Below are 21,301 nucleotides of genomic sequence, written 5' to 3'. Positions count from 1 at the left end.
GAATTTAAATTCTAATTAAAGAGGCCAAATAAAAATAAATCATTAGTCAGCAAACCCTATTTGTTGAATTGTTCACCAAATGAAAGCAATAAAAGGAGTAAGTTAGAGGGGAAAAAGGTATCTATGCATGCAGAAGCAGTCTGGGAACTTCATGGGGGGGGGGAAGAAGTAAGCTGGAAAGAAGGAAAAGAAAATGGAAAGGCAGAGACCATTCCAGGGCATAAAAACACAATTTTAAGAATTGATAAAACTAATCATTGTCTTTTCCTAAGAAAGTAAAAAAAAAACCAAAAAAACCAAAGTGTTTCTTCTACGACACAGAAAGAATGCCCCGTAAATTATTTAACCTGCTGTGTTGTCCAAATAACCAAGTTTAAAATATAAAACATGTTGGGATTTTGAAAAAACAAAATGCCTTAATAAATTCTCATAAATGCATAACTGATTTAATAAGGAAGGTTTGCATCGTGCTTAAAGAGTGAATATATTTTTCAGATTACTTGCTGTCTTGGGGAGGGGGAGGGAAAAAATTGAAACTAGAAATCTTATAAAAACAAATGTTGAAAACTATCTCTACATGTAACTGGAAAATAATAAAAATACTTTCATAATTTAAAAAAAAGAGTGAATATATTTTGTGGGTGTAGTAAGGATGGACTGAGTGCTATTTATCTTAGCATGGAGGGCCCCTCAAAGGCTATACCAGTGAAGTACAAATTTGGGCAGTTTCTTCAATGATTGAAAGATTTTGAATACACACTATCATCAAATAACCAGTCTACCTAAGTTCTAATAGTACAGAAGTTTGATCACTAGGTGAAAATGTTACTGACCACATAAAGAAAACTTGCTAAGTTATTGAAGGCTTTCGACATGCATAATGGGAAAGAGCAGCCAAACCAATGAATTCAAAGATCTTTTGCAGAACTGAAGCATTCCAAATCAGCCAGAAGTTTAAAAGGATTCTCACAACCACTTGTCTAAAAATGACATTTTGAGATCCACACACCTAATCAAACCTCCAATAGCTCCCTGTTGCCTCCAGCATCAAATGTAAAACCTTCTGTTAAGACTTTTAAAGTGCTTCATAACTTTGTCCCTCCTACTTTCCAATATTCTTACACTTTATTTCCCTCTACCTACTTTAGACCCAGTAACTGAACTCTTCTGTGTTCCTCACTCAAGATATTCCATTTCCCTACTCTTGCATTTTCACTAGCTGCTCCTCATTTTTGGAATTCTCTCCATCCTCACCTCTGCCTCTTGGTTTTCATCATCTCAGCTAAAATCTAACTTTCTGCAAGAAGTCTTTCCTGGTCTTCCTTAATTATCATGCCTTCCCTCTGAGATTTTCTCCAATTAATTCTATCTTGTTTGCAGGGCAGTTAGATGGCATCGTGGATAGTTCTGGGTCTGGAGTCAGGAAGATTACTCTTTCTGAGTACAAATTTGGCTTTAGGCACTAGCTGTGTGATCCTGAGAAAGTCACTTCACCCTGTTTGCCTCAGTTTCTCATCTGTAAAATGAGCTGGAGAAGGAGATAGCAAACCATTCCAGTATCTGTGCCAAGAAAACTCCAAATTGGGTCATGAAGAGTCAGATAAACTGAAACAACTGTACAAAATGTTTGTACAGTTTTTTGTATGTTGCCTTCCCTTCCTCCCATTAGACTGGAGATTCCATGAGGGCAGGGATTGTTTTTGCCTTTCTTTGTATTCCCAGTGCTTAGCACAATGCCAAGCATCTATTAATGCTTAATAAGTGTTTGCTGAGGTGAAAATATATAATGAAACAAGTCATTGAACTTTGAGACCTAAATATTAAATATTACAGGCATTTTACTAAATCTCCATCTAATAAAAAAAATCTTATTGTCTTTTAAAATAATTTGAGGGTATGTGTCATCCAGTATTTCTGCTTTTTCTGCAGTTGCCAACAATGACAACTGTCATAGTTGATGTCCTCATGCTTCTTGACCTTTCTGTTGTATTTGACACTGATGACTCCCTATTCCTCTAGCATATTCTCTCCTCTCTGGATTTTCCTGAAACTATGCCTTCCTGGCCCTCCTCCCACCTCTTTGGCTTCTTCCTTAGTCTTTAACTGGATCATCACCCATATGATGTCCCCTAACTGTGGGTGATCCCCAGGGTTCTGTTCTGAGCCTTCTTTTCCTTCTCTATCCTGGCAAACTCCATCAATTCCCATGATCCTAATCATCATCTGTATGCAGATGATTCACAGAGCCATGTTATCTAGCCTCAGTCTCTCTCTGGGGCTCCAATCAGGCATCACCAATAAATAACCTTTTGGACATTTAAAACTGGATTTACCACAGACATCTCAAATTGAGTATATCCAAAACAAAATTCCACATTTCATCTCCAAACTCATTTCTCCATCAAACATTTCCATTTCTATTAAAGACACCATGATACTCCCCATCTCCCAGATTCATAACCTCAGCATTATTCTTGACTCCTCATTCACCCTCATTCCATATATCCAGTTACCAAATCTTGCTGTTATTACTTCCACATCTCTCATATCCACACTCTTCTCTCTACTCAGTCACCACATTCATTCAATCTCTGGTCACCTCCCCCTTAGACTTTTGCAGCACCTCCTAATTAGTCTCTCCCCTTTTCAATCCTTCTCCACATAGATTTCTCAGTGATTTGAGGATCCCACCCTTCCACACTCAATAAAGTCCAATACCTCCCTATTGCTTCTAAGATAAAATGTGAACTCTTCTGTTTGATGTTTAAAGTCATTTACAAACTGGCTCCACTATACATTACTCATTTCAGCTACATTATATATCATATCTCATGAAAATATTATAGACATATGTAAATTACATATGATACATTATATATTATATATACATATAATGTCTTTCTATGTTAACAGTTTCATTATAGATTACTCCCCCCATTCCTATACTCTATGGTTCAGTCAAAATCGGACTTCTTTCTATTTCTCACATATGAGGCTATGTGTCACCTAGATCTCCCATCTTCAGATCTTTATAATGGTCCTTCTCAATGCCTACAAGACACTCCCCTTCTCATCACAACCTCATACAATCAATCACTTCCTTCAAAGATTCAGATCAAGCACTACCTTTTATTAGAAAGCCTTTCCAAGTTATCTTTAAATGCTGGCACCCTCCCTCCTCAACTACCTCGTATGTATTTTGTATATATTCTCTATGTGCACACATATACTTTATATGTCTATATATAAGTAAAATGTGTGTATGTATGTTGTCTCCTCTAGGGGCCAAATTTAATATGTGGAGAGTTAATTGAGTGGCTCACCATAATATTGAGGTTCAGAAAATAATGAGGGACCTCTAGGTCCAAAACTTCCTCCCCTCCAAACTGCCTTTTTAGTTATTTCTCCCAGCCCAGTAAGAAAGGACCTTAACAGCCTCTTTTCCACAAACGAATCAGGTTTTATTAATGGGAATAAAATACACAGCAAAGGTGAAATTAATAAAGTCGAGGACAAGAGAATAAGGAAAAGGAAAATGGATAACCCCCCTAACTCTAACAAAAGCTCATACAATCCCCAAACTCGATTCCAGCTCAGCTAATTCAAAAAGCCAGGCTCCTTTTATTAACTCACCACCTAGGGTCCATAGTTTCAATGGGAGACAGCTGTGCAGCCAGGGCCTACAGGACAAACTGCCAGGAAAAACCTCTCTCTCATCCACTCTGACCAGCTCACTAACTGGAAAGAGACCGAGCTCCCCTCATTGAACTCTCCCTCCCCCAAAATGGGAGGTCTTTCAAACTGCCTGTGGAAAGTCGTTCCCCTGCTGACATCAGCAGCATACGTCACTCAGGGCAGGCCAGGTGTGGCCCATCTCCAATCAGTCTGCCAAATTCCATTATTTTACCACATTTACCCCTTTGTTTCTTCAAGGAACATAGAGTGTTTCCTTGATGAAACACTCCTCCAATTGAAATATATATGTAATATATAAATATTTATGTATGTATATATTGTTTCCTTCAATCAACTGTGAGTAGTTGTTTCATTTATTATAGTTTCATCTTCATGTCTAATATCTAGCAGGAGCTTAATAAATGCTTGTTGATTACCAGGGAAGATAAAAGAAGAAATGGACTAGCAATAAAAAAATCCACCCATAGCCTTCCTTTACTTACTATACCAAAAAAAGGAGAAACATTCTCTTGGATTGATTTTTTCCATTCCATTACCTCATCTATTCTTTAGCTTTTTCAGACAGATGTAGATAAATTTCAATGAGAGAAGTAAAATTTAATGGTTAGAGAAATGGCTTCAGTGTCAGAAAGTCATGAGTTTAAGTCCTGCCTCTGACACACAGTAACCATGTGATCATAGGGCAGTCAATCTCTCAGAACCTTCAGGAAACTCTTTAAGACTATAAAGTATAGGGGCAGCTGGGTGGCACAGTGGATAGAGCACCAGCCCTGGAGTTGGGAGTACCTGAGTTCGGATCCGGCCTCAGACACCTAACACTTATTAGCTGTGTGACGCTGGGCAAGTCACTCGACCCCAATTGCCTCACTAAAAAAAAAAAAATAGACTATAAAGCATAGATCTGCAACTAAGTACAGAGTATCTATAGCTAATGTTCTCATAAAATCACAAGTCTGGATCAAAAACAATTCCTTTCCCCCACAAAAAGACTTAAATTTTGAAGAACATGTAGTAGATAGAATGCTGGGCTTGGTATCAGAAAATTCTACGTTCATATTTTGCCTCTGACATTTACTTTTTCTTTCAGCATCTTTTTTCTCCAAATTCAACCCCCTATAGTTTCCCTATAACTACTGAGGAAATCACCATTCTTCTGGTTACCCAGGTTCAGAATCTGTCATCTTTGACTCCTCATTGTGCCTCAAGTCACATTTATAATCACTCAGCAAACCTCTAGTTTCTATATATGCTATATCTCTTCCATTTCTTTCCTTCTCTATACTCACACTAGCTACCACATAGTTCAGCCCTCATTACCTCTCTACTAGACTAGCCAATATTCTCCTTACTGGTCACCAATTCATCCTCTAAACAGTTGCCAAAGTGATGTTCCTAAATCATTGGTCTGACCATGTTACTCAATAAATACCATTGATTCCCTCATTGTCTCTAAGATCAAATATGAACTTGTGTGGCATTTAAAGCCCGTCACAAGCTAGCTCTGGTCTAATTATGCATTACTTCTCTTCGTGCACTCTATAGTCCAGCTAAACTGGCCATCTTGCTGTGCCTCATGGTGATCATATGAAAGGGTACACTTTATCACTAATAATAAGAGAAATACAAATTAAGACAACTCTGAGGTTCCACCTCAAACCCATCAGATTGGCAAAGATGATCAATAAGAACCAACAAGGAAAATAGCAATTGTTGGAAGGACCTCATGAAAACAAGCACAGCAAGTCACTGTTGTGGAAACTGTGAACTGACCCAACCACCTGAAAGCCACTGAAAACCATCCTCCTCCCTCCACCCAAATCATCAAACTATCCACATCCTTTGACCCAACAACACCACAACCAGGTATATATCCCAAAAATATTTTTAAAAATAAGGAAAAGGACTCACATGTACAAAAGTATTTAAAGTAAGTTCTTTTTGTAGTGGCAAAGAATTGGAAGCTAAGAGAATATCTATGTATTGGGGAATGGCTGAGCTACCAAAAGAGATAATGGACTCAAATTGTATAATGATGCACATATTTTTGGACACCAAAAATGAGGAAATTTGGTTTGCTTCATTATGCACATGTTATAAGGGTGCTTTTCTTTTTTTTTCTTTTCCTTTTTCAATGGTAGGAAGTGGGAAAGTTGTTTTTGTTCACTGAAAAATAAAATTTAATTTTTTTAATGTTTGTTGGGTTTTGGTGTGGTTTTTGGGGGGCGGGGCAATGAGGGTTAAGTGACTTGCCCAGGGTCACACAGCTAGTGAGTGTCAAGTGTCTGAGGCTGGATTTGAACTCAGGTCCTCCTGAATCCAGGGCCAGTGCTTTATCCACTGTGCAACCTAGTTGCCCCTAAAATTTAATTTTAGAAAAAAAGGAATGATGAAAGGAGTGGAGTCAGAGAAACTTGGAAAAACTTCTGTGGACTAATACAGAGTGAAGTAGGCAGAAGCAGAACAACTTTAAAAAACTTTTTTAAAAAAACCTTTAAAATTTTGATTAAAACAATGACCAACCATGAATCCAGAAGACTAATAGTGAAGAATGTTTCCCATGTATTTACAGAGAGATGATGGACTGGAGGTGCAGAAAGAAACATGTGTGTCTGGATGGGGCCAACGTGTAGATTTCTTTTGTTTTACTGTGCTGATTTGTTCCAGGAAAGGGTTTTTTGATGGTTGTTTATTGAAAAGGGTTGAATTTGAAGGGGGAAGGGCTGATGATAATAAGAATGGACCCCCAAAAAGAAAATGAAAGGAATCTAAAAGCATATGATAAAAATAAGATTAAAATTAAATAAACAGTGGACGACTTCTGCCAGACAATCTAAAAATAATAAAAACAAAGGAGAAGAGAAGGAAGGGATACACATTCTTATAACAGAATAAAATTAAAATAGATACAAGTTAGGTATCTATGAAGCAGAATACTTGAAACCAAATTTTCAGCCACCCCTCCTCCCACCCATTTGGAAAAGCAGTCTTTCTCCTTCTTCTATGGTAATTAGCCACTTAAATCCTAAAAATAAGTGACTACTGGTATGCACAAGTGATTAACTGTGAAGAGCAATATATCTAACTTTGGCTAGGATCAACAGATAAAAACTAGAGTCAAACATTTGGGCTCTTGGAGGAGGGAGACAGGGTAGAGAAAAGAACTGATCAAAAAATAAGAGGACCCAGGTTCAAATCCCAGCTCTGCCACTTAATAAATACGACTTTATACAAGTCGTTTCTCACCTCTCTGAACTTAGTTTTAACATTTGCAAAATTAAGGGGAAGAGATGTCTCTAAAGTCCATCCAAGGGTACCTTAGATTGCCTCTTAGACAACTGGGGAATGACTGAACAAAAGTGTAGTATGTAAATAATAGGGAGTGTTATTATACCATGATAAATGACCAAAGAGACAATTTCAGAGAATCCTGGTTAGGAACTAATCCAAAGGAAAGTGAGCAGAGCCAAGAGAACAGTGTGTACAAGGACAATACCATATTGTAAAGAAAGACAACTGTGAAAGTGACTCTGACCAGCCATGTGTTTAGAACAGTGGCATTAATCTCAAATAGAAACATAAACCATATGTAAGGATTCTATATGGATTTAGAAAGCCACATGTTTATGAATTTCTTTGTTATTATTAGTATACATCAAAACATTAAAATCAGATAGGTAGTAGATTTTAATTTAGTTTGGGCAGCCCTTGGAGTGCCAAATGTTTGACACCTCAGCTCTAGAGGACTTATGAGGAGACATAGGTGATGGATCCAAGGTTCAGATTCATTCTCTCTCTCTCTCTCTCTCTCTCTCTCTCTCTCTCTCTCTCTCTCTCTCTCTCTCTCTCTCTCACACACACACACACACACACACACACACACACACACACACACACACACACCCTCCAGTTGTGGGAGAGCTAGGAGGAAGGGAAAATAGATTCCTGTTCACTGAAAAAGTTTAATTAAAAATTGATGAAAGAGATTTAAAGAAGCAGTGTATTATCTTCAAAGCTACAAACATCTTCACATCAGCAAGTAAGGAGAGTTAAATGGATTCTTCCATAGGAAGAATGAATCATAGGTACTAGTAAATTAACTGAAAAGATTGCTGTTATGGTTTGCCTAACTATTTATGCATAGCAACACTACTTGCTGTCAGTTTTATGGTTTGTTTCTTCCTCTATGGTAAAACACAAATGATTTTTAAAAATATCCAGAAGTGCTGGTTTCACTAATAACTACACTGGATTTCAAAAATGAAAAGAATGAATGAAAAAATCTTACACTTTCCTGGGGATACAAAATACAAAAGAAAAGTCAGTTCTTCCCCTCAAAGAGCTTACCTTCTAATGAGGGAAATGACACACATGGAAGAGTAGTGGGTTTGGAGAAATCTTAATTTGGAAAGTTATGGTGATGGTGAATAAGACTATAAAGAAGTAGACTGATACATCTCCATCCAGGAGCAGAATTTATTTGATTATAGAACCAGACTGTAAGGGAATGAAGTGGGGAAAAGGATGCTCTGAGGACTGCAAGGAGGTTGGTGGGTACTATGGATGTAATAGCTAGGCAACAGGAAGTGAAGTGAAACATGGATGGCACTTTCCAGAACTAGAGGTCCAAGAGGTATCCAGAAATGCCAAGCTATTAGGCACACTACCTTCATGGTGGTGGAGCAAGAAGCCTGGGGTAGGAACAGGAAGCATAAGCCACCTCCTCCACACCCCACTCTCCCATTACTGCAGGCCTCCTGACTCTGACCTGTATACCTCAAAGGACAATGGTGAAGCATAGATTCTTGGAGAAATAGAAAACCTCCCTCCCCAATTAGTCAGGATCTCTCTCATCGTTCCATGAAGCAACATTTTAGAATGAAATAAAATGTTCTTATTAGTAATTTTACAGACTAAGCCAAATTGAGCAAAGAAAGTTTTAAACTAAAGCTGAGCACAAATTATTTTATTACCTATCTTTTCATTAATCTTACCACTATAAATGCTTAAGCTATAAACAACACAAATACATGGATAGGTAAAACACTTCTGAAGCCAAAAAGAAAAACATTTAAAATTCATGCCACCTGTGTAGATGATAAGGATTTAAAAGACTTATCAAAAGTATATTTGGGGCAGCTAGGTGGTGCAGTGGATAGAGTACCAGCCCTGGATTCAGAAGTACCTGAGTTCAAATCCGGCCTCAGACCCTTGACACTTACTAGCTGTGTGACCCTGGGCAAGTCACTTAACTCTGCCCTGCAAAAAAAAAATGTATATCTGAGTATCTATGGTTTAAAAAATTTATTAAAAAGTCAAAGGACTGCTCAGATTAACTTTTTTGTATATAATGGAAGGGGCAATTCTTTTCCTTGTACAGCATGTGTTTCAAACAGATCATCAATTTGGCTTAAGTAGCAGAGATGTTTATGTGAGTAATTCAATACAAATATTTTTTGTTTTTCTTGTATAACATCACCATCTACCAATTTTACTGAGCTATATACAAGGACAACTGTGATCTATTCTTCTCTCCTCTCCCAATCATTTAGTGACCTATGAAAACTGAGGTTTGACCATGATTAAAAACAAGAGAACCCACCATATTCTCCTGAAGGAATAAACTGCTTTAAGATTATATAAAATATGCAGGATACTTTGAAGTCCCAAAAAGTTTTACATAGCCTTTCTAAAATTTTATTTTTTTCTGAATTTAGCAAACACCACATAAAATGTTCATTTCCATATACTTGATAAAACAAACAAAAAAAGCATTGTACCTGAAACTGTGTCTTTATTTGCATAAGTTTATTAACAATAAATAGCTGATGTTGACATAGCATTTTCAGGTCTTCATTTTAAGCATAGTTTTTTAGACCTCCTTAAAGATTGAAATGAATAATTGTTGCTGTTTTATGTTCAATAAAATTCCTGAGCTGATGTTGTTTACTTTTCATATAAATGGTGATTACTAGCTTAGAATGAAAGTAATGAATCCCAATTTAGCTGCCAGACCTTTGAATTTTAGAAAAATGCAAAAGACATCTCTACAAATATATGTCCTAATTCTTCACTGAAACACCCTACAGTTTAAAATCTTGTTTAAATAATTTGTCTTTTGCTATTCTTTTTAACTACTCTACATTATATCAATAAACCCAGCTTTAAATTCAGAAGTAACAACAAATCCTGAGGCAAACAACTGCTGAGAATAATACTTTATTTTGAATGATCAGATCTGACTGACTAAAGGAGATCACACCAAATACTCTCCTCTTTCAACAACTTCTTTAAGAAACTATGAAAAAGAAAATAAAAGCAATATGGTGTAGTACAAGGGTTCCTGACATCTTTTTTGTTGCTGTTGTTATAGACCTCTTTGGCAGTCTAATGAAACCTGTGGTCCTCTTCTCATGTTTTTAAATGCATAAAGTAGGATACATGGGATTTACAAAGGAAATCAATTATGCTGAAATTGTATATCCATGTATGTATCTATGTATCTATCTATCTTTTTAAGTTCACAGACCCCAATTTAAGAACACCATGAGTAGTGGCTTAGAAGACTGAACTTGGGAGTCAGACCTATATTTAAATTCTGTGTCTAACGTACTACCTGTGTGACTGAAGGCAAGTCACTCTCTCTGAGCCTTTGGTAGTTTTTTTATTTGTAAAATAGAGATAAACATAATAGCACAAAGCTGAAAGGATTGTTGTGACAATACATGAAGATAATGTATTCAAGTCACTTTGCAAACCTTACAATGCTAGATAAATTTCATTTGCCGTAAATTCTTTCTATATGTGTCAAGGAAATTATAATCTCCCTGTGCAGTAGCCCCTGCTGGTAAGAGAGGGGAAGGGACAGAGATGTTGAGAGTAAGAAAAACTTTGGCTGGCATTGAGATAGACAATCAGATTCCGGCAGGTGAAAACTGATACTCTCTAGTGAACTACAAAAAGAATAAGTAGAACAATTACCCCGAGTTTATCAGGTTCCTGATAAACCTTTTAAGCAGACATCCTGTAAAAGCCAAGTGTCACTTTAAAACAAATCTGTTAGGTATCTATGTAAGGGATTAACTGAAAAAGTCAGAAGAAAACAACTTCAAAATGGAGGAGGGAAAAGAGGAAGAGAAAGAGATAGAGTAACACATTTATATAGCACTTTATGGTTTGAAAAAAAAATTTCTTCAAAAAGGTGGATTTTCTTCAAAGTCTAAAAAGTATAAAGCCTTAAAAAGGCAGAGTTCACTGTTTTTCCCCTTTAAATATCAGATACTTTGTCACTGTCCTGTTTTTTAAACCAAATAATTTTATTCTCCTCCCACTGATAAATGCCACATTTGTTCAGTCATTTCAGTTGTGTCCAACTCTTCATGATCCCATTTAGGGTTTTCTTGGCAAAGATCCTGTAGTGATTTGCCATTTCCTTCTCCAACTCATTTTACAGAAGAGGAAACTGAGGCAGAGTTAAGTGACTTGCCCAGGGTCACACAGTAAGTGCAGCTGGATTTGAACTCAAATCTTCCTGACTCCAGGCCTGGCACGCTATTCAATGCCACAAACACATTTACAAATACAGTATATCTGCTTAAAGGGAACTGAAAGCAGACAAAAGAAGAATTTTGTAAGCTATAGCATCTACAAGCCTAATGATCACTCACAATTTTAATAATACAACAAAACCTTGTCTATTTGGTAAAAGGAACATTTCTCTTAAAGGTCCTGAAAGGCAGTATAATAATCTATACTGGACTTGGAGTCAGGAAAGGCCTGATATTGAACACTGCCTCTGACATTAACTGTTTAACCTGAATTTCCTCATTTGTAAAATGAGCATAAAAATATCTTCGTACTCACTAACAGTATTCAAATTATATAATGTAAAGTTCTTAACAAATTATAAAATACTATACTAATACTCATAGAACATAGGTCAGCTTTCATTTATTTTCTTTCTCAATTTCTAGTTTCAAACCACATTTGAAAATCAATTCCCCATCCTGCTTTGATTCAACTTACAATTTTCAATTAGTTTCAATTTTATTCCCATATTTCCAGATAAACTTTTTAAAAGTTATAACTAAAAATTGGGTTCATACTTCTCCTTTGCTGATTAGTGCAGCACCCACAAAATGTTATATTTATTACTTTATTGTAAGTCTATAGCCACTGGAAAATCATCGGATTTCATCTCAACTTAATAAAAAAAATCAAAGAGCTGGGCATTTCAGGAAGAGTAATAGTTCACACTTATAAACAAAGCAGTTTTCTCACAACCACCCTATGAGGTAGGTTAGACAAGTGTCATTTCCCATATTTTACAGCTTAGGAAACCGACTCTGAGTAACACATTTATTATTTTTTAAATTAAATTTTATTTTCAGCTCAAAATAAAAAATAATAACAAGGTTTAAAATCATCAGAATTAGAATTTTTAAAATTCTATATCCTTTTAAAGAATGTCTGCCCTTTGCTTGTTTTTTTTAGAAGTGTTTTAAACAAGGTCAACAAATTTAATACACTTATTCCTCACTTCCTTGCTACTCCATTTACAAAAACAGAATCACAAAAATTATTTTCTACCCAAGTGAATATAAGCTTAAAAAAAAAAATCGAAGAAGAGCAAGACTGCTTTGTGTCCTTTCTCCCTCAATTTCCACCTTTTATGGAAAGGAAATAAACAATTAGCTTCCTGACCAATCACTACCTTACAGCCAGTTACAGACTATAGGACACAGCCAGTCTCTCTCTCTCTCTCTCTCTCTCTCTCTCTCTCTCTCTCTCTCTCTCTCTCTCTCTCTCTCTCTCTCTCCCTCTCCCTCTCTCTCCCCCCCCTCTCCCTCTCTCCCTCTCCCTCTCCCTCCCTCCCTCCCTCTTTTATCCTTTATTTTTTTCCCCTAATCTCCCTTATTTCACCCCAACTATGTTCAAGTGACCATTTTTTTCTTGGCTCTCACGTTTGCTAGGAACATTATTTTATTCATTTCAACAATGAAATAGCAAAAATATGACTAAGCATATGTTTTTCTACCCTATTTAGAAATCTTGGAGAAATTAAAAGTTGAACCCACGCTTACATATGATAGAGTTAGTATCATATTGCCTGAAACATCAGCATTGATTTAACTTCATAATAAACCATTTAATCCTTGCTTCATTTCTTTAACATTTTACTCCACATGTTGCCTCACAAAGAACACTGCTGGAAAAGGAAGGTCCTCCCACAGCTTTCCCTCTACCACCACCCCATTCTGCTTTAGCTGCATGAAAATATAAAACTATTATCAAAGGTTTTTTTTTTAATTAGCTAAATGTTACTTTAACCCTATAGTTTCCTTTAAAAGCGATCCATTAGAAAATCTAAGTTGGCCAAATTCTTTTGTGCATGGATGAACAACAGGAAAGCAAAGCCTTGGGGCCTTGGGGAGGAACCTTGTCCCGAAAGACCAGCTCTGATGTGCTCATGAGATAAGGCTCCATAGTGACACTTAAGGAAAGGCCTGTTCACATTTGAATTTCTGCATTCCACAAGAACAATTCATGGCAATCACTAACTTTGCAGAAGAGCTACATGAAAGCTTTGGCCAATGAATGAGGGTCATCTGCTCTTTATCACAAGGGTAAACCTCATCCTGGCCAGTTTCTAACCTTTTAACCCTGTGAATTCCTAATTTACACATGAATAATGGAATTCTTGCCTAGAGTGCAACTTTCAGCTTCCAGTTCCTAAGTTTAGAAACCAAGACCTGATCTCCTAGTGTATTTAAAACCTTAAACTCCTGCACAGATTAAAGTTTTAGATTTCCAAATGCTGCATTATTACACTTCTGAGGCAAAAGATAAGCTTTCTGTGAAAGCTTTGACCAAGCAAAGAAAAAGCACATACTTGAATCCTGCTGCTATCAGTGACTACAGTAGAATTTGCTTTTTTTTTCCTCAAAGAAAGAATGCCCACTTTATGCCTATTCTCTCCCTGTTTAATATGTATAACTTCTTTATCCAGGCTAGATAAAGTCATTAGGATCTACAGCAATTGACACTGCTTCTAACCAGGATACCAAGACAGCTCTATTCATTCAAAAATGACAAGTTCAAAATAATATCCTAATTTTTATGACAATTTCATACATCACATGTCATATCTTCAATCTAGAATCTTGTGTAAATTTGTCAGGTAATTTAGCTATTAGAGTTGAGTAGCTTCAAAATAAAATTTTGATGTGTTTCATATTCAAGAGCAATATTCAATATAAAAATACAGATTTGGTTTTATCTTAAGTAACTAGAGTTTATGCTTAAAGACAAAATAATACTTTGCATAACTTCCACTAGAAGTTCTTGAGATATTTGCAACTTAAAATAGCCATTATGCAATGACTTTTAAAAGACATTTAACTCGATTGATAACTGCTGAGTTTTCTAAAGACACACACACAAAAGAATAGTGGCATGATAAAATACTAAATTTCCTCTTATGGAAATTAGAACAAGTCACATTTATAAAACCAAGAGAGGTTATTATTATCCCGATTTGACAAGAGAAAAATTGAAACTCCCAAAAGGATGCTCTACCCACAGACAAACAGCAATTAAGTATCTTAAGTTAAATTTGAACCCAGGTGTAACACTCTTTCCACTACACCAGGCTATCACTCTAAGATTCCCATCAGAAAGCAAATGTAATTGTGTTACATCTTTTACACAGCTGTTGCAACTCCAGATTAGAAATCTCCACTACCAGATAAATATCAACTTTGTTTCAAAGAACACCAGGCTTCCACAAGACTTTTGTGAAAGTTCTTCGAATTTATGGTCATTGTAAACAAATTTGTTTAATCTGCAAATGCTTCAACAACATAAAAACTCCCTTCAACATTGTAAAATGAACTGGAAGTTGGGGTTTTTTTCTTTTGAAAGAAACTGCAGAAAGGTTACACACAGATGTGCACGCATGCACACCCCAAAATTTTAAGTCACTGCTTTAGATACTAGGGACTGGAGTTGTGATTTCATTGATAAAAGGAAAATGGATGAAAAAGCTCCCTCTACTAATAAAGGTCTGACCTCTGCGATTTATATTTTTAAGGAGCTGACCACAGGACTGCCTGACTCTTAGGTCACACTGCCTCTTAATAGAACCTAAGAACTGGGGCAGCAAGGTTGGCTCATTGGATAGAGTCAGGAAGACTCAGCTTGGTAATTTCAAATGTGGTCTCAGACAATTACTAGCTGTGTGACCCTAGTCATGACCCAAGTCATTTAACCCTGTTTGCCTCAGCTTCCTCATCTGTAAAAATGAGCTAGAGAAAGAAATGACAAACCACTCCAGGATTTCTGCCAAGAAAACCCTAAACAGGGTCGTGAAGAGTCAGACATTACTGAACAACAAAATCATTAAGATACTATCCTGAAAATGACAAAGCATTTTGGGTCAGGAAAGCCTAGATTTTCGATCCTGCCACTGACACTTACTAGCTGTATCACCCTGGCAGCAAATTCACTTAACTTCTCTGGCCTCAGTTTCCTCATTTCATCAGTTCTATAAAGTGAAGATAATGAATAGCAATTATCCCATATAGGCTGGGGTGAGGATCAAATGGGATACTATGTGCAAAGCACTTCACAAACCATTTAAGTTAGTACTTAAATGTGAGCTACTATTACAAACTGTTCAAAAAAAGGTAACTAGCTAACCAGGGTTGTCAAATAATTAGAGGAAAAAAGTATTAAACAGAAATCCTCCCATTCTATTTTCTATTCTATTTCTATTCGTTTTTATAGGATATAAAATTTAAAACCTGAATTCTAGTTTTTTGAGAAATAAAATGCAATCCCTAAAATGTATTTTTTAAATACTCAATTTATAATTGCTTATTAATCCCAGGAAGAGGTCTTATATTTCAATGACAGGAAGTCCTGGATAAAGAATCAATGCAGGGGCTACTAGGTGGTGCAGTGGATAAAGCATCGGCCCTGGATTCAGGAGTACCTGAGTTCCAATCTGGCCTCAGACACTTGACACTTAACTAGCTGTGTGGCCCTGGGCAAGTCACTTAACCTTCATTGCCCTGAAAAAAAAAAGAACCAATGCATGTTGGCTTCTTCTCTACCATTCATAATTTTGGACAGGGATTCCTTACTTGGGGTCTATGCACGTGTTTTTAAAACCATATTTTTATACCTGTATTCAATAATTGGTTTTGTTTAAAATACTATGTAGTTTATTTTATGCATTTATTCTGAGAAAAGGTTTGTAGACTTCCCTAGACATCCAAAGGTGTCCAAGACATAAATAAAAGTGAAGAATACAAGTCTTAGGGAATTGCCTAGACTCTTAGTAATTGTTCTAGGTTTTGGAGAATGAGAGGTTAAGTGACTTTTCCAGGGTCATGAAAGCAAGATGTGTCAGAGGCAATACTTGAAACCAGATCTCCCTGGTTTCTCCATTAGAATCCTGCCTCTCTGAATGTACTATATAATTATATATGAACTTCTCTAGAGATGTACTATATAACTAATATAAGGAAGACAAGGTAGAACAATGGAACTTTATAAAAGCCATGGTTATAGCCATTAGCTTACCAAACTTCAGAGAACTAGAATTGGATAGTTTCCATGGAAAACTCATATCATAACAACATACTCCTGCCACTGACATTACAAGTATTGTATTTTCTTATGTAGGTATACTGCCTTTTAAATGGACAAACCAAATTACAAAGACCGCATGTTTTTAAAGAAATTATAGTGTTCCTTTTTAGAAAATATGAGGACTTTTAAAAGTTTAGAATCATATGCTATTATGAAGAAATGCTATGATAAATAGCTAGAACTTTGAGACCTGAAGACTTAGATCCGGAAAGTCCTCAGTGAGCTTCTTAAGGATTCTGAGGTCCAAGTTTTAGCGCATGTCTTTACATACTCACTCAGTAGGTAAAACACTAAAATTAAACTTACAAATGATGAATCTGATATAGTTAAGAGAAAGGAAATTTAGAATGCAAAAATTATGACAAATGAAAAAAAAAGCAAGCCAATCTGGTTTCTGTCCCACTTGATGCAATGTAGAGATGACTATAATCTCCTTCCCTCCCAGCAGGAAAATAACAACAGTGTTACTGACCCTCCCTTTTAAATAAAAAGCAACATGGGTGATCCATAGGTAGACATCATAGAAAATAACTGAGGCATAGAAAAGAAGAATGGGGCAAAACGCAAAGATTTGTCACCTTGAAAGATCACCTACAAAAAGAGAAGTACAAGAGACAGTTGCTTTACTTGTGAATAAAAGAACTTAATCATCAATTTCTAACTGGAGAACTTCCAGATCAGTTTTTTGTCAAGCTGACCACGATTCTTAACTACTCAAAAACATTCTGATGGCTGGAAGGACTGTGAAGTTCATACCAAACAAATTTCACAGGCCCATCTCAGTAGGAACCATAAACAGGACCAAACCCAACTTGGCATGTGTTTTCAACTACTCATTTTAATCTCCAGATACAGAATGAAGTTGAAATTTTCATCTATGTTTGGTTGGCATTTTCTTTTTTTCTTCAAAACTATCATTAAAAAGACAAGTTATTTTCAGGATTTTGTCACATCAATACATGCTAAGCAAGGTAATGGTAAAGCAGACTTACTTGCAAATGTCAGATGAGCTTTTTGACTCAAAATGGCCCCATATTTGTTCAAAGCCAAACACTGGTAAAATCCTTCATCAGATGGTTCTTCTTGTATGCCTTCTACTTCACTGATATATAAAGAGCCATTAGATAAAGCATGGATCCGTTTATCTTCAGAAACTTTGGCTCCATTTTTTAGCCATGTGATCTTAATAGGAAGTTCTCCATGTGCCTCGCAATCCAAAACCACTGGGTCCTTCCTTGTGACAGTTACATCCTGTGGCTCTTTTATAAAGAACAGTTCACTAAAGCACTGCACTCCTGAAAGGGGAAAAAGGGGAGGTATACCAAGAATTATAGGTATAAAATCAATTTTTACATCCATGAGACTACAAAGAATATAAACTAAGTTTAAGTTAAGTTTAATAAATCATATTTTGGCTTTGTCATGGTCAGATAGACAGATTCATCAATATTTTGCATAAGATTGCAGTTTGAAATGGTTGGTGATTCTACTTAAAGAATTAGCAAAAGATAATCAAGTAAGGTTTTTTTTTTTTCATATTCTGCCCTTATTCATTAACTTAGGTAAAATGTTAATAACTTTATTCTCACTAAAACAATCCTATTCTAAGTTTCTTGCTTGCATTAGGAAAACCACTGAGTACAAGCTGTTTGCTACTTTTACAAGCTTGTCAAAAAAGATCTTGAACAGGGTAAGTCGTAAAAGTCTAATTTTACAAGAAATCATTAGCAAAACCCTGACTCTGTGAACGAGTAAGTTTATTTCCTCATCCCTTGAAGTGTTTTAGAATGCTCTCTGCACCCATTCCTTTGAAAAGAAATTTTATCTTTTGTGACAAATTACAACTTTGGATTTTAATTTTAGTCCTTTTATATCAAAAACTTCCACTCTTATACAAAGGGGAAACCATTTACAAATTTCTGCAGTCCAGGCTAGGACAAACTATGGACTTTCAAATTAGATAACTTCTGTTTCTAGTAAGCCAGCAAGGGATAGGATTAGGAAACCTTTATTTCAACTTTTTCAAATTGCTAAGTTGTTTTTTTTTTAAGTGTAACTAATTGGTCCTTACAATCTAATGGGTATAGGAGATTGCTTAATCAACCAATAAACATTTTATCAGATGGGGAAAGACTATGCTAAAATCATACAGCCAAGACCCCCACTCCCTCCTCCCCATCAGAATTAAGAATCTGATACCTAGCTAAATTGCTATAACCTCCTTCATTTAACTCTAACCCTTCAGGGTTCCTTGGTATTAACTGGTTTTGAGTTTTTAAAAAACATTTTTTTTTACTCCAATTCCTACAATGTGTTATGTATAGATCATCTTAGACCTATGATCACGTTGGCAGGAACTCCTCAGTATTGATTTCTTAGTTTCTCATCAATACTATTCTTCAGAAACCGTGAATGCAATTCAAGATTCCTACTTCACTTAATGTATTCCAACTACATCTTTATGAGTCCTAATAACCCCATGCTTTGCAGATGACTCCGGAAGGCTTTTATTTTGTTCCCGATCACACATCTGACTTTTTTTCCCCTCTAAAAGAAAATTAAAGCCAACAATTTTACACCCTGAATATAAACAAATTAACTACACTGGTTCACCACCACAACCATCACCACTTCCCTCCCCTCTCTATCACTGGAAACTTACAACATAGAAGTAAGCAGAGAAACACCCTCTAGTCAAGTTAAAGCACATAGAGCACAAATTGGTCTCTTCCTTTAATATACCATTTCCTCAAAACATGAGAGGAATAAAACTGATTTAGACATCCTACAAATGTCTGAAAAGGTAACTAGCACAGCAGTCTCCCTTTTCCCCATCCCCACGCCCAGTGGAAACTGGCAAAAAGTAAATCCCTATCTCTCCCGTCTCCACCTCTTCCTTAGTTTCCTGGGCGTAGTGAAAGTGGAAGAGGAGAATAGGGGTTCTAGATTTGCCTCCACCTCTCCCTCTCAGTTTTCGGGAGTTCCCCCTGGTCCACGCAGTGCAGAGCCTCGTGGGGCGCCCCCTAGGCGACACCACGGCCACCACGGAAACAATATAAATAAAGCCACGTGCGGCCGTCGCCACTGCTCAGGCGAGGGGAGTCTGGCAGGCTGGCCAAGGAGGCGGGGAGAGGGGCCGGAGCCGGGACAATGGACGAAGGAAGAAATGGGAGGGGGTGCAAGTGGACAGTAGCCACCGCAGCGAAACCACTGAATCTGCGGCACCAGGAGCTGGGTCCGGGTCTGCTGGGAGGAGGCATGAGACTCCCTTTCAACCCCACCCTCCTTCACAGAGTAGCCTCAATAACTTTTGCACCACTTGCCCTTCCAGGGACTCCAGACCTCTGGGGCAGGGGAGGTACTGGCTGGGGGTCATCCAGCCTGACCGTTAGGGACTCCTGGCTTCCTAACACACACAGACCCCCTCTTCCCCCCCTCCCCCCAACCCAGTCACACGTGCCCTCCTCAAAACCCCGCATCCTTCCCTCCATCACTTCCAAAAAATAAGGCACCTACCTGGGCCGGAGATGAGGAGGACCAGGACGGCCCGGAGCAGCATCTCCGGTGGCCGCAGCCTGGCGAGAGCTCTAGGAGAAGGCGCCATTCAACGGGGCTGCCCCAGCATGTTCCCCTCAAGCTCCACCTGGCCGGCTCGGGCTCCCCAGCCTGCCCCTGCCGCCCTGTTCCGCCTCGGGGGCCGGGGGTGGCGTGGAGACCGAGAAGCCCGGGTTTCCTGCTGCGGAACCGCCGCGGCGCTGCACGAAACAGCGCAGGACAGCACGGCTAGGCTAAGACTGGACTGGAGCTGAGGCTGGGGCTAGACTCTTTGGCCGGGGTTGCCGGGCCCCAGCGCACGGACCCACGTTCTAAAGGAGGAGCGAACTCGGAGCCCAGCTAGGGGCGGAGTAAGAAGGCTGCGGCGCCCGGGCGGAGGCGGGATGGACGAGAGCTGCTTCCCTCCCTCCCGGTGTCCGCCACCGCTAGCCTCGGACTACTTTGTGCATCTGGCCTCTGGTGACCGGCAGGCAGGATGGCCGGCCAGGCGGAAGGAGACGCTAGAAAGAACAGAGGGGCAGCCAAATGGGGGGAGGGGAGGGTCGCGGCATGGGGTTGGGGGTGGTCTCGGCTGGACAATGCACCTGGGGGTCAGGCGGCCAGGCGATGGTGTCTCTGCCCTATGGCCCGCCCCCTCTGCCTCTGCCGCTGCTCTGGGGGCTGGGCCACAAAGACCTTGCTTTCTCTCCCAGGGGGTGGGGACAGAGTGGGTAGAAAAGGAGAAAGGGGCCCCCTCTCTGGCCAGCTTGCTCTGGAGGTCGGAAAGGGGGCGGAGGGGCTCGGGGGAGGGAGGCTTGGTGATGAAAGATGTTTTAGGGCCGGAGACTTCTTCTCTCCCCCCCCCTCCCGCCCCCCACCCATCCCTCTGGTCCTTCCCCCTCCTCCTTCCCCTCTCTCTCTACACCCTGGGGCCGGGTGGAGGGAAATCTGAGGAGGAATGGGAAAGAGTGACCGCTCTCCACTTCAGGGATTGGTCAGCAGTGCTGGATTCATCCTCCGGTACGGAGCCCCCAAGGCCAGATGTGGGAGAGCCCTTCGACCTGAACATCTCACTCTCCAAAAATGGTTTTGCGGTTTTTTGATAAATTAGTCGCGTTTCTCTTAAGGTCTTTGAAATATTTTCACATACACGCTCTGGTATTGTGCATACATTTTTAGACTTCATTAGGAGCTTTACAGATTCCCCAAAGCTTGCTCCAGAAGCCACCTTATTGTCACTGAGGAAAGGATGAAGATTCAGTTCAATTCAACAATCGTTATCAAATGCCCATCATATACCGGGCACTGTGCTAGGTAATGAAGATAAAAGATAAAAACTAAGCAAATGTTGGCGACTTGAAGTTAACAGTTAACCTTTCATGAGCATAATCCTCAACGACTGTTTGTGTAAGGCCGG

The 21,301-nt window shown here is 38.5% G+C and overlaps 1 protein-coding gene across 1 annotated transcript in view; it reads right to left on the bottom strand.

Moving 5' to 3' along the window:
* Positions 1-19,954, bottom strand: part of PRTG (protogenin) — a 138,148-nt gene extending 118,194 nt beyond the window's left edge. The window contains 2 exon segments of the mRNA XM_043988394.1: positions 17,343-17,645; positions 19,867-19,954. Of these exon segments, the coding sequence (XP_043844329.1) occupies positions 17,343-17,645; positions 19,867-19,954 (391 nt within the window).
* Positions 19,955-21,301: the final 1,347 nt, after the last annotated feature.

Source organism: Dromiciops gliroides, chromosome 2, assembly GCF_019393635.1.
Source record: "Dromiciops gliroides isolate mDroGli1 chromosome 2, mDroGli1.pri, whole genome shotgun sequence".
Classification (NCBI taxonomy): domain Eukaryota; kingdom Metazoa; phylum Chordata; class Mammalia; order Microbiotheria; family Microbiotheriidae; genus Dromiciops; species Dromiciops gliroides.
This window is presented reverse-complemented; position numbering and strand designations above follow the sequence as displayed.